Source organism: Gigantopelta aegis, chromosome 14 (genome assembly GCF_016097555.1).
Source record: "Gigantopelta aegis isolate Gae_Host chromosome 14, Gae_host_genome, whole genome shotgun sequence".
NCBI classification, from domain to species: domain Eukaryota; kingdom Metazoa; phylum Mollusca; class Gastropoda; order Neomphalida; family Peltospiridae; genus Gigantopelta; species Gigantopelta aegis.
The window spans coordinates 57,885,131-57,896,949 of NC_054712.1; the positions used below are offsets into that span (position 1 = coordinate 57,885,131).

The 11,819-nt window shown below is 35.0% G+C and overlaps 1 protein-coding gene across 1 annotated transcript; it reads left to right on the top strand.

Annotated features, from left to right (window-relative positions):
* The first annotated feature begins 6,477 nt into the window (after window positions 1–6,477).
* On the top strand, window positions 6,478–11,615 carry LOC121388928. The gene is made up of 5 exons (XM_041520475.1): window positions 6,478–6,626; window positions 8,393–8,502; window positions 8,948–9,022; window positions 11,001–11,090; window positions 11,504–11,615. The coding sequence occupies exons 1-4, from the start codon at window positions 6,493–6,495 to the stop codon at window positions 11,084–11,086; spliced, it is 405 nt and encodes a 134-aa protein (XP_041376409.1). The 5' UTR covers window positions 6,478–6,492; the 3' UTR covers window positions 11,087–11,090; window positions 11,504–11,615.
* The last annotated feature ends 204 nt before the right edge of the window (window positions 11,616–11,819 follow it).

The window sequence follows — 11,819 nt, forward strand, 5'->3', positions numbered from 1 at the left end:
GTTGCCATTTTTATGTCAGCTCTTTGTTTATTAATCTTCATCCATGTCGAAAAAGCAACCAGCTGTGACGTACCTCTTACGGTGTTTGTCTGCTACAGGTGATAACTCAAGAGGAAGTGTGGTTATGCCTGTCACAAAAATATACTCAGACCAATCGCAATGGTTCACGCCAACATCTGTTACTACGTATTATGTGCATACAGTAATAAAAATACTTTACAGAGTAAATTGAAAACCTGACGCTTTAAAGTGCATGTGTACTTGTTACACTGCAATAAATACAAATATTTATATTTTCTGCAGTTCTTTACAGTATTTTAATTTAAGTCTTGAATTTTTATATTGATGTTGATCATCACTTCATTTACCTTAGGGGGCGGGAGGTAGTCCAGTAGTAAAGTGTTCGCTTGATGTGCGGTCGTTATAGGATCGATACCCGTCGGTGGACCCATTGGGCTATTTCTCGTTCCAGTCAGTGTTTCACAACTGGTGTAACAAAGGCCGTGGTATGTACTCTCCTGTCTGTGGAATGGTGCATATGAGAGATCCCTTGCTGCTAATGGAAAAGAGTAACCCTAGAAGTGGCGACAGCGGGTTTCCTACCTCGGTATCTGTGTGGTCCTTAACCATATGTCTGACACCGTATAACCGTAAATACAATGTGTTGAGTGCGTCGTTAAATAAAACATTTCGTTCCTTCCTTCATTTACCTTAGTTTGACACCCAATAGACGAGGCATTTTTGTGTTGTGTGCTGGGGTGTCGTTAAACATTAATTCAACAAATACAATTCAACAAATATATATGCGCGCGTGCGTGTGTCCGTGCGTGTAAACATGCACGTACATAATAATAAAAAGCTTCTTAATAAATTACATGTAACAATCAAATTGTATGTATATATATTAAATATTGATATTTATAGACGGATGAAGACATCCCTGTATACGTTGGTGGGCCCATTGGGCTACTTATCGTTCCAACCAGTGCTCCATAACTGGAGTAATAAAGGCCGTGGTAGGTTCTATCCTGCCTGTGGGATGCTGCTTATATAAGATCTCTTGCTGCTAAATTATATTTAATCTGTATCATTTAATGGTAACTTGTAAAGTAACTTCGTTTTGTTTTTAATTCTGGATTTGTTTTTCTTTAAATGTTATTTGGGTTGGTATGGGTTTAAACAGAGAATACTACATGAGTGGCCGTTAGATACCATTTATCTCACAACGAGTTGTTTTAAAATGTATCTAACGAGCGAAAGCATATCCTCAAAAAGCAGGTTTTAAGCAAATTAAAAATATTTTTCAACTAAAACATATTTACAACCCTTTGCACTTGTAGCTGCCTTTAGCGTCACAGACACATTATTTTCAGGTTAAGTATACGTCACACGGTAATAGATTTCCATCGTGTTGTTTTTCATTGGATATATGGCATTGGTGACCTGGTCATCACCTAGGAGAAGCCAGTCGCATGTCTTGAAATTGTTAACACACGTACGTGATTAAACAGGGTATGTGTTATCATAAATAACGCATGGTGTTCTCACTAACGGGTGTGTAAGAAAACTTGATAATATGTTTTTAATATGAATTTTAACTTTATTCATTATGAACTTACACGCCACTTCAACGGTTTCCTTTTGACGCAAACGGACTATATACATGGTTATTATTATAAATTGTTATTATTCAACAAAGAACATTGTGACGGAACATGCTCTTAATTTTGTTTTCGCCTGTGGCGATATTAATTGTGTTAGAGGGCCGTGTGCAGTTCCATATGCACTTAGCCCAGATGCGGAGCCCAGGTGGCCAGTAGTTACGTAATACCTCTGCGAGTGCGGTTTTTACAACCGTGATTTGGCGAATGGCGACAGCCAGTCTGACGATCAGAGAAAAATATGCCGGCGTGGTGGTTGTGGAAAATCCACATGATACGTGAGGTACCGCCTTGTACCCCCAGGCGATATTCGCTGTCTCTGACAGTTTTGAATAAATAGCTAGGGTTTTAGAGATATCGGGGAGAAACATAGAAAGGCTCCAGGGGATCGCTGTCTGTCCACTGAACGATCTATATTGGTTCAGACGGGACTTTGGTAAATATATATTTTCTGCTCTGTTGTATAACCTTGATGTGATTGATGTGACTTTAAATATTTTAATACTGTATTATACCAATATTATTTAGACGGTGCTGCCGGTCATCTGATGCAGTAATCTGTAGGCTCACTGTCCTAAATAATTATAAAAAGCTTAACCAGTCATCCTAGAGGACCTAGGTAAACTGTAGGTTATTGTCTTTATTGTGATAGGTACCAGTATTAATTCTGTATTACAAGGTTATTGAATGAGTAGTTAGGGTTAATTAAAAATTAACCAGTTAGGAATAGAGTTGTAATTCCTTTATTAATTAAGTTCTCCTGGAAGCGTTTCTCAATTATCACACGTGTGTGTGTTAACGTTTCTCAATTATCACACGTTATTGAACGAGTAGTAAGGGTTAATTAAAAATTAATCAGTTAGGAATAGAGTTGTAATTCCTTTATTAATTAAGTTCTCCTGGAAGCGTTTCTCAATTATCACACGTGTGGGTGTTGTGTCACGGTGAAGTGATTAGCATATTGTGTAAACTAGACACCTAGAGATTAACTAATTAAGTGATCAGTTCTGGGTTGTTATTATTTGTTGTTGTTAATTAACTACTGCGGCAGTACATTTGTCAGCGTAGGTTAATACAGATTCCAAAGTGTATTGTGTTTTTGTTGTGTTTTCTAGTGAACATAACGTGCTATATTACATATACTTTATATAAGATCGTATCTCTAATCATACCTAGACGAGCCACACAGCGGGTATCACCGCCCGTTACAGAGAGATCTAATAGATATACAGTTAGGAGAGATATTTGGACAATCGTGTTTCATTCAGTTACGGGTATTATAGAATCCCCGTGACAAACATACTGGTTTTGTGCAGTTAAATTGGATGGCTAGTTGAATTTGAAAAGGGCCAGTAAGATTTATTTTTAACTAACCCTGCTGGCGACCATGGTTTTCATGTTAGTTTTTAACCCTGATATATATATTGATCTACAAAAGGTGGCCTATATATATATATATATATATATATATATATATATATATATATATATATATATATGTATATATGTATGTATGTATATATATATATATATATATATATATCACACACCCATGTAAGAGGCCACCCGTTGTAGATGAATATCGTCTCTAATATATCAAGGAGATCACTCCTGGTGGTTGTTTAACAAATGGAATACTACATTCGTGTCCATTGGATACCATTTATCTTACTACTCGAGTCGTTTAAACACGTGTCCAACTGGCTTTCGCTCGTTAGGCACGCGTTTAAAAACAATTCGTTATCAGATAATTGGTATGCAACAACGACTCATGTAATAGTTTCTATGTACTTTAAACGTTGCGGCTCTGTCGTGAATCTTTATTACATGTATGTAATAAACGTAGACGTGAACCACTGTGATTAGTCTCGCGACCAATCGCTAAAACTCTGTCGCAAGCAGGACCGCATTTCCTCTTAAGTTGTCGTCACGGCTGGTTGCTTTTTCGACACGAATGAAGATTAATAAACAAAGAGCTGACATAATAATCACAAGTATGCAATCTGCACTGTCGCCCATCTTAAAGTTAAACACGCATGGTCGACTGTGAAGGAAAAAAGAATATTTACTTGTTTAACAACATCTTAGCGTTCAGAGAGAGAGAGAGAGAGAGAGAGAGAGAGAGAGAGAGAGAGAGAGAGAGAGAGAGAGAGAGAGAGAGAGAGAGAGAGAGAGAGATAATGAGAGATAGAGGGAGAGATAGAGAGAGAATTAATGAGAGATAGAGAGAGAATTAATGAGAGATTGAGAGAGAATTAATGAGAGATAGAAATAATTAGTGAGAGATAGACATAGAAAGAATTAGTGAGAAAGATACAGAGAGAGACAGAGATAATTAGTGAAATAATGAGGATGAAACAGAGCAAGTGAAAGAGAATAACAGCGATGGGGGTACAGAGAAAATAAAAGAGGTTCGAAAACGCTGGCATCATATTGGCTATTTAGTCCGAATTTAAGCAGCAAGCGATCTTTTAATTTTATTTTTCGTTAACAGGACATTACATACCACGAATTAAATCTAATTAAAATTGGCTCTACTGGGTTTACCAGTAGATCTAACAGTATTGCGTGGACTCCCATGTCCAGGTGACATTTCATCTATAAATAACAAATTTAATATCGACCAATTACACTTCGCCTTTAATAGCGTTATTCGGGAGCATACAAATTCTAAAAATATCGGGTGAGACTATTTATGCAATAGGCGAACTTGTTGATCTAGTTCAACATTGAAAAAACAGGGGGGAAAGTGCAGTAATAATTGGATTGTATACTAGTATAAACAGATTTTATGGCTATACTATCACGTTGTTTTTTTAAACGAATTTTATATAAAATTTTATATTGCAATTAGTTTCCGGCATACTTAGTAATTCACCCGAATTATTTCGTATACCCTCGACTTTTTCCCGAATGTTTTCAAATTCTTTTCAAATCACTGGCATGATTTTGCAAGTAAGGCTTCGATTGGTCGAATGAAAGGTCAACTGGGCATGAGCTCCAACGGGCTGCTGTTAGATCCACATGTAATAGTGGAGCTAATTTTAACTAGATTGCCGCTAAGGGACGGGGAGGGAGCATGATTGCTCGACTTCACGACCCATGCACCTCAACAGTTAACCTAGTTAAATTCATTACAGGGGCGCGATGAAGCTCAGCTGGTAGAGCGCTTGGCTAAACTGTCTGGGTCGTGGATCGAACCTCCTCGGTGAACACCTTCTCTGATAGGAAATATCCTTTGCTGCTGATGATGGAAAAATGTAGCGGGTTTCCTTTGAAAGCCACGTGGGTTTTTTTTACCAAATGTTTGACATCCAATAACCGATAGTTGTTTAATCAGTATACTCTAGTGGTGTCGTTAAACTTAACACACTTTAACTGTACATGTATTACACGTTGTAGGGTGGGGGAGCAAGAGGCCATGGTGGGTGTATATATCTTTGACTCGACACTTGAAAACATGTGACGTTTTTAACACGGGAAGAGTTAATAATATAGCAACAAATCTTCCTTTCTGTCCATGTATTTTATTTTCCTTTTAAATGGACATTCCCGAGTTTATTGCAATTTTTAAGATGTTATCGACTAATAGAGACGTTTTAACGATTGTAATTACATATCAAATATATTTTTCTGCATGAAATATTAGTGGCTGTATATTAAACGTGTTTCTGGTCATTCTAATATTTGCACTAGGTTAAATTTCATTTTATTTCCTAAAATATATTTCTTCGTACGTACGAAATTATTTGAAGACAAAATCAAGTTTGATTTTTTACAAATATTAAGACGACCAGAAACACATTGAATATACAGACACTGATATTCTAAACAAGAAAATATATTTAATATGTAAGTTTAATCATAGAAATATTTTACTTTTCGGAAACATCTTACAATGCAACAAACTCAGTAATGTTCCTTTAATAATAAACTGTTGTTGTTTCGTTGCTATTTTTATGTTAGTGTATTTCAAAGATAAAATAAATATACCGACCCACGACAGTAATAAACTCAGATGGGTTTACAACAAACCTTTTATTTTTCTATTTTGGCCTAGTGAACTAATTCTAATTCTACAAAGGAAATGTTTGAGGTTTTTTTTTTCAATGATTGATATTTTAAACAAGAAACTGTAAGCTATTAAAGGGACATTCCTAAGTTTGCTGCAATTTTTAAGATGCAATCGACTAACAGAGACTTTTTAACGATTGTAATTACATATCAAATATATTTTTCTGCATAAAATATTAGTGGCTGTATATCAAACGTGTTTCTGGTCGTTCTAATATGTGTACTAGGATAAATTTCCCTTTAGTTCATAAAATATTTTTTGTTCGTACGTACGAAATTATTTGAAGACATATTCCAGTTGGGGCTTTTTACAAATATTAAGACGACCAGAAACACATTCAATATACAGACACTGATATTCTAAACAAGAAAATATATTTAATATGGAAGTTTAATCGTAGAAATATTTTATTAGTCGGAAATATCTTACAATGCAGCAAACTCGGGAATGTCCCTTTAAGACATTAACAGCCAAAAATAGAAATACTGTACTTTTAATACATACATCATTTAATGTAACACAACAGACTTCCATTAGGCTATTCATTTTTTCGCCATAATGTTTCTTCTTCTGTTTACAACATAATATTTAAAAGCTAAAATAATAAAATAGAATACCCTGATAGACCGACCAACAATTACTATGGTGTGACGTGTTACAGAAAAACAAAGCATTTTTAAAAGATGGCCTAGTTAAATGATTTTAATTCTTCAAGCTAAGGAAATAAGGAAACGCATTCTTGATTGATGGATATTTATGAGGCGGAAGCGTACCAGCCTACGCAATTTCAGCAGACATTATTTTTGTTTTAAACTGTATAAATACAAGCTTTTTCTACACATCGTTACGTTGGGTATCCAGTCACACAGAAGACTTTGCCAGCTAAAAAGGTAAGTACACTTTTATACATACATATATACATATGAATTATTTAAATATTAAAAAATATTCTTTCTCTTGGCATCAAATAATTACCTTTAGTTATTAGGCTATTAATGGGCAATTTAGCGGGATTCCTCTATAAGACTATTATGTCGGAATTACCAAATGTTTGACATCCAATAGCCGCTGATTAATAAATCAATGTGCTCTAGTGGTGTCGTGAAACATAACAACAAACATTTTAGTGTTGACAATTGATCAAATATTCGATCATCGGTTTATAATCGGTTTGCACCAATCGATCAACTTTCGATTATATAATGAGTGAATTATGTAAACTTAAAAACGATTGGGATTATTATGACTGCACCTATCGTCGTGTTCTCGAGGAAAACCCTACAACTTGCTAATTTTTGTATATACTTTTTCAATGTCTCTTTTCTTTACATACACTTGCAAACAAACCCAAACCCTGTCATATGTTAACAAATTCCATCTTTCAAATTGTTGTAACAATTACCATTAATATTACCCGCGATAATCGATTGTGGATTTTTATAATTGACCAACACAATCGATCATTAGAACACCACTAGTTAAATTACAAATTACTTACAACTGCTTGCTTAAACTACAACTTTGGCAAATCAAATAATAGTTCCATATGTTACTGGTGTTTTTAGTTGCTTCAAATGCACTTTAATATTTTTATGCAAAACAAGAAAAGTATGTACCTCAAGAACTAGATTTAGTGACTTCAAAAGGCATCCCCCTCCCTCTATTTATTATTGTACGGTATTAATAGGCAATAATGACTTTTATGGAACACAGCATAACAAAGCTATTTTGCAACTATTAACCGTTCCACGTGTAAAAAGCATTGTGGGTATAACTATCTTCCAAGCTAGCTCTAGCATTCGTGAATTTTAAAAGCAATTGGCGAATGTTATTTTGATTTGGCGAAATAATTTCATGAAATAATTGTAATTTTATTTTATAAAATAACGGTTTTTGTAATTTTTCAGCTATAATATATAATTTAAAGAAATGTTCTGCTGATTTTATATATCAACCACTCACAATTAACAAAATACAGGAACACAGTAAAACAATGTCATATACGTCAGCCTAGTACAATTCAAATTAAAACATTCCTGTCACAGGCCTTTTTCTATATACTTATTTATGCCAATACTTCTTTAAAGTTTAAACATTAGGTTTCAATGGAATCTATGATTAAAATCAGTTTTCATTGTGAACAAACGTGAACAACCTGCACAAAATTGTAGAATGTTGCGTCATTTAGATAGAAAGTAATACAAACATGAACAAGTGGGAACATTTGTCCCAATTTGGCTAACAATGTTTTTCGACAAATGCTTGATCGTGTATACGGGTCTTTAGGCAGCACGAGAATATTTGAGCAGAATCTACATTGCTTAAACATCCATGTTTCATGATAATAATAATAATAATAATAATAATAACCCCATCCCCCCACCCCCGCCCCCCCCCCCACCCCCCCCCCCCCCCCCCCCACCACAAGCTTTGTAAACATGTTCCCTGGTTTTTTATTCATAAATGCTCTTACTATAAATTGCAATCTGGAATATTTTACCACAGGGGATGGGGTATTAGCAAAGGGGCCAGGGAATTGTGTTAATATAGTGAATTAATATTCATTATGTTAAAATAAAAGTTGCCTTTATTATAGAAAATTAAAAGATAAAACGAAAATGTGCAAATAATATTTTACTTCTTTCTTGTATTCCAGGTTCCAAGACTCACTTCACAACAAAATGTCTGGGCTGTTCATCCTCTGTTTGTGCGCATGCGTGGTTATGTCGTCCGCGATCATCAACCCATACAGCTACGGTTATGGGGGTAAATATGATAATGAATTCGTCTTTAATTCATTTAAGCCTAATTCGAACCACAGAGCCGTTAGCGTGATCCGCTTTGTATCTCTGCACAACAAGCTTAGCTACCACGTAAAATTGTAGAAACTAGATGTCCTGAAATGTAATTTCCTGCATTCTACAGGCAAAATTCATCTCCGACTTAAGATTTAGTACCAATGATATTTTTATTCAGAATTATTGGGGGGGGGGGGGGGGGGCAGCTTTGTGAGAGAGGACAGCAATTATTTTTAAACGAGCTGGAGGAGTGAGGGGACCTCTATGACACCACACTGGATCCACCAATGAATTCGTATTTATTTGAGAGCTGGATATGTTTTAGTGAAAAACACGGTCTTAGGATACAATAAATTGAATCTACATAGAGAATTTAGTTAAGTCTGTTATAACTGTTTACTTTTTCACTGAAGGATACACAGGTGGAATGATGAAAGGTGGAATGTACGGAGGTGGAATGATGGGAGGAATCATCCCAGGACGCATGCGTAAGTACTCATTACAGTCATCGCGGTCCCGTGGCCAATAGTATACCGATGGAAAGAAATTTAGAGAACGCAAATAATGGCTGGAACTAAAACCATCATCCATAGTGTCGGAAGGCTAACCAGAGTTCAAGCCTATTTTATTGATAGTCAGTCACACATTATGTTTTGGTAGTTCAAGCCTATATTAGTGATAGTTAGTCACACATTATATTTTGGTAGTTCAAGCCTATATTAGTGATAGTCAGTCACACATGTTCTTCTGAAAACCATGACTTTGGTCACAGTAAGTTCTTGTTGTCAACCATTAACATGTGAATTGGCAGCAAACCTATAGCAAGAGGATGTTGTGAAATATTTTGTTTTGTTCCTAAAGGAGGGGACAATCAAGGCATTTCACCGGGTATGCGTATTCAACGATATATAATGCACATTATTGCTTAATATCAACAAGTATAATCGTATAGTTAATTAATAAAACGGTTAAATGTGACGGCTATTATATATATTACGGGCGCAGCCATTTTGTACCATCCCAGTGAATACGCCCTCTGGCGAGCTGGTGGTTACGTAATACCTAACGTGTCACGTCAGGAATTAGTCTTCGAACTGAAGAAACGAAAAATATCTGATTTTTTGCGGATGCATCGCAATATTCTGTAATAATAGTCATCCCAGTAAGCCAGCAACAATTATATATTATATTTAATACAAAATAAACTACCATTGTCAAAGTGTTGAAATAACTGTATTATGGTTTGTACATAAATTAACCCACGTACTGAAATAATAATCGGAGTGTTTTCTTAGTTAATTGGTCGTTTCTTCCCGTGGCCTGTACCTGTGGTTCCTGATTGGCAGGTGTATATTTAGACGGTCCCCAGACACTGTGTCTAGACACACTAAAAAGACGTGCCTCTTTTATTAAGATCACAGGGTATTGTGTGTTAACTGCACGGATACCCCTCTAATCGTAATCGATCAGCCGTCTTGCTTTATTATTGTAAGTAATTCTGTAAAACCCGTGATTAAGTAGACTTTTCCATCTAAAATCATAAAACTGACCAATTACGTTGTCCCAAAGAAAAGAAAATTATCACTTGGGTATCGTGAGTGGTCGTTTTTTCTCGAACGTAACATACCAATAGGCTTAATAATATGCATTTTTTTCTTTAGATTTAAAAAAAAAGAAAAATACTATAACTCCATTTCGTTCTATTGATGAAAATTGAAATATATTTAGTTAAATAATTTATTATACTATTAAGTCATTTATGTTGTTTTACAAGTCAGGTTGATGAAAGCGAAGCGCCTTGTCGTAAATTAGAGCGTTTGTTTACACTTTGCATAGAGCAGATGGACAGAGATGACGTCACTTCGCCCCAAGCTATACCACCGGACGTCACAAAAACGAAACAAAATGCCTGCCCCCAGTTAGCAGGAATAATCATGTTTTTTTTATTAAAGAGACATTCCTGAGTTTGCTGCATTGTAAGATGTTTCCGACTAATAAAATATTTCTAGAATTAAACTTGAACATTAAATATATTTTCTTGTTTAGAATATTAGTGTCTGTATATTCAATGTGTTTCTGGTCGTCTTAATATTTGTAAGAAGCCCCAACTGGATTTTGTCTTCAAATAATTTCGTACGTATGAAAAAACAATATTTTAGGAAATAAGACGAAATTTAACCTAGTACAAATAGTAGAACGATCAGAAACACTAATATTGTATGCAGAAAAATATATTTGATATGTAATTACAATCGTTAAAAAAGCTTTGTTAGTCGATAACATCTTAAAAAGTGCAGCAAACCCAGGAATGTCCCTTTAACTCTACAATTACGCGTTTTTCACTTGTTAAAGTGTCAGTATGTGTTGGTGGTCCGGGTATGCATCTTTCCAACACATAAATCTCTTGTTTGAGTTTACTCTACCTTTAAGGTGATTGTTACTAAAAGCAAATTTCTACTTTTTTAGGTTACAGACGATCTATCGGAATGCCAATCTACGGGTATCCAACATATGGAACCTATGGTGGATACAAAGGATCATATTATTACTAAACAGGTACTACTTCATCTTCGAATCACTAATTTCAGCCATATTGGAACTAAAGTTACGACATTTGAAAGGGAATCAAAGAACGACAGTTACTAAGCAGGCTTTCATATTTGAGTCATTAATTGTAACTGTATCAGATATATATCAATATTCAGCTTCTAGACTACAACCCCCACCACTGTCTAATTCTCAGGGGCGGATCGAGGAATGTTATTTGTTGTTAGGTTTGATTTATTATTATTTTATTATTATTATTATTATTTATTATTATTATTATTATTATTATTAATTTTTTTTTTGGGGGGGGTGGTGGTGGTGGTGGTGGTAAATGCACTCTAGCTGATTCAAATTTAAAGAGTATAAAATCTAAACAGTCTAAAGATATAAAATATAACTTGAATATTTGTGTTTATTTTCAGCTTTTGACGCTGACATCTTGTGGCGGAAGTCTGCAAATATGTGAGGATACCCGACCATGTCCAACAAGACTTGGAATTCGGACTAAATTATTTAATAAACTCGTAAAACGAATGTTTTCATTGCAGATGTTGTTTGTTGCAGATAATTAACTCATTTCATAGATTTGTTTTCCTATTCTGACAACACTGTCACCACAGCAACATGTAAATGAAGTATGAGCTAATATTTAGAAAAACATCCCCGTTGCTTTAAATCGGATTAAATGACAGTTTTAAACTAACAAAGACATTTGTAGAAGGAGCACTGCCCGTCTGC

What these genes read in the sequence shown, in the direction of transcription:
- LOC121388928 (XM_041520475.1), top strand. Translation starts at nt 6,493, where the DNA reads ATGAGGCGGAAGCGTACCAGCCTACGCAATTTCAGCAGACATTATTTT. An exon ending in AGACTTTGCCAGCTAAAAAG is followed by an intron (nt 6,627 to 8,392) that starts GTAAGTACACTT and finishes CTTGTATTCCAG; the next exon opens with GTTCCAAGACTCACTTCACA. An exon ending in AATCATCCCAGGACGCATGC is followed by an intron (nt 9,023 to 11,000) that starts GTAAGTACTCAT and finishes CTACTTTTTTAG; the next exon opens with GTTACAGACGATCTATCGGA.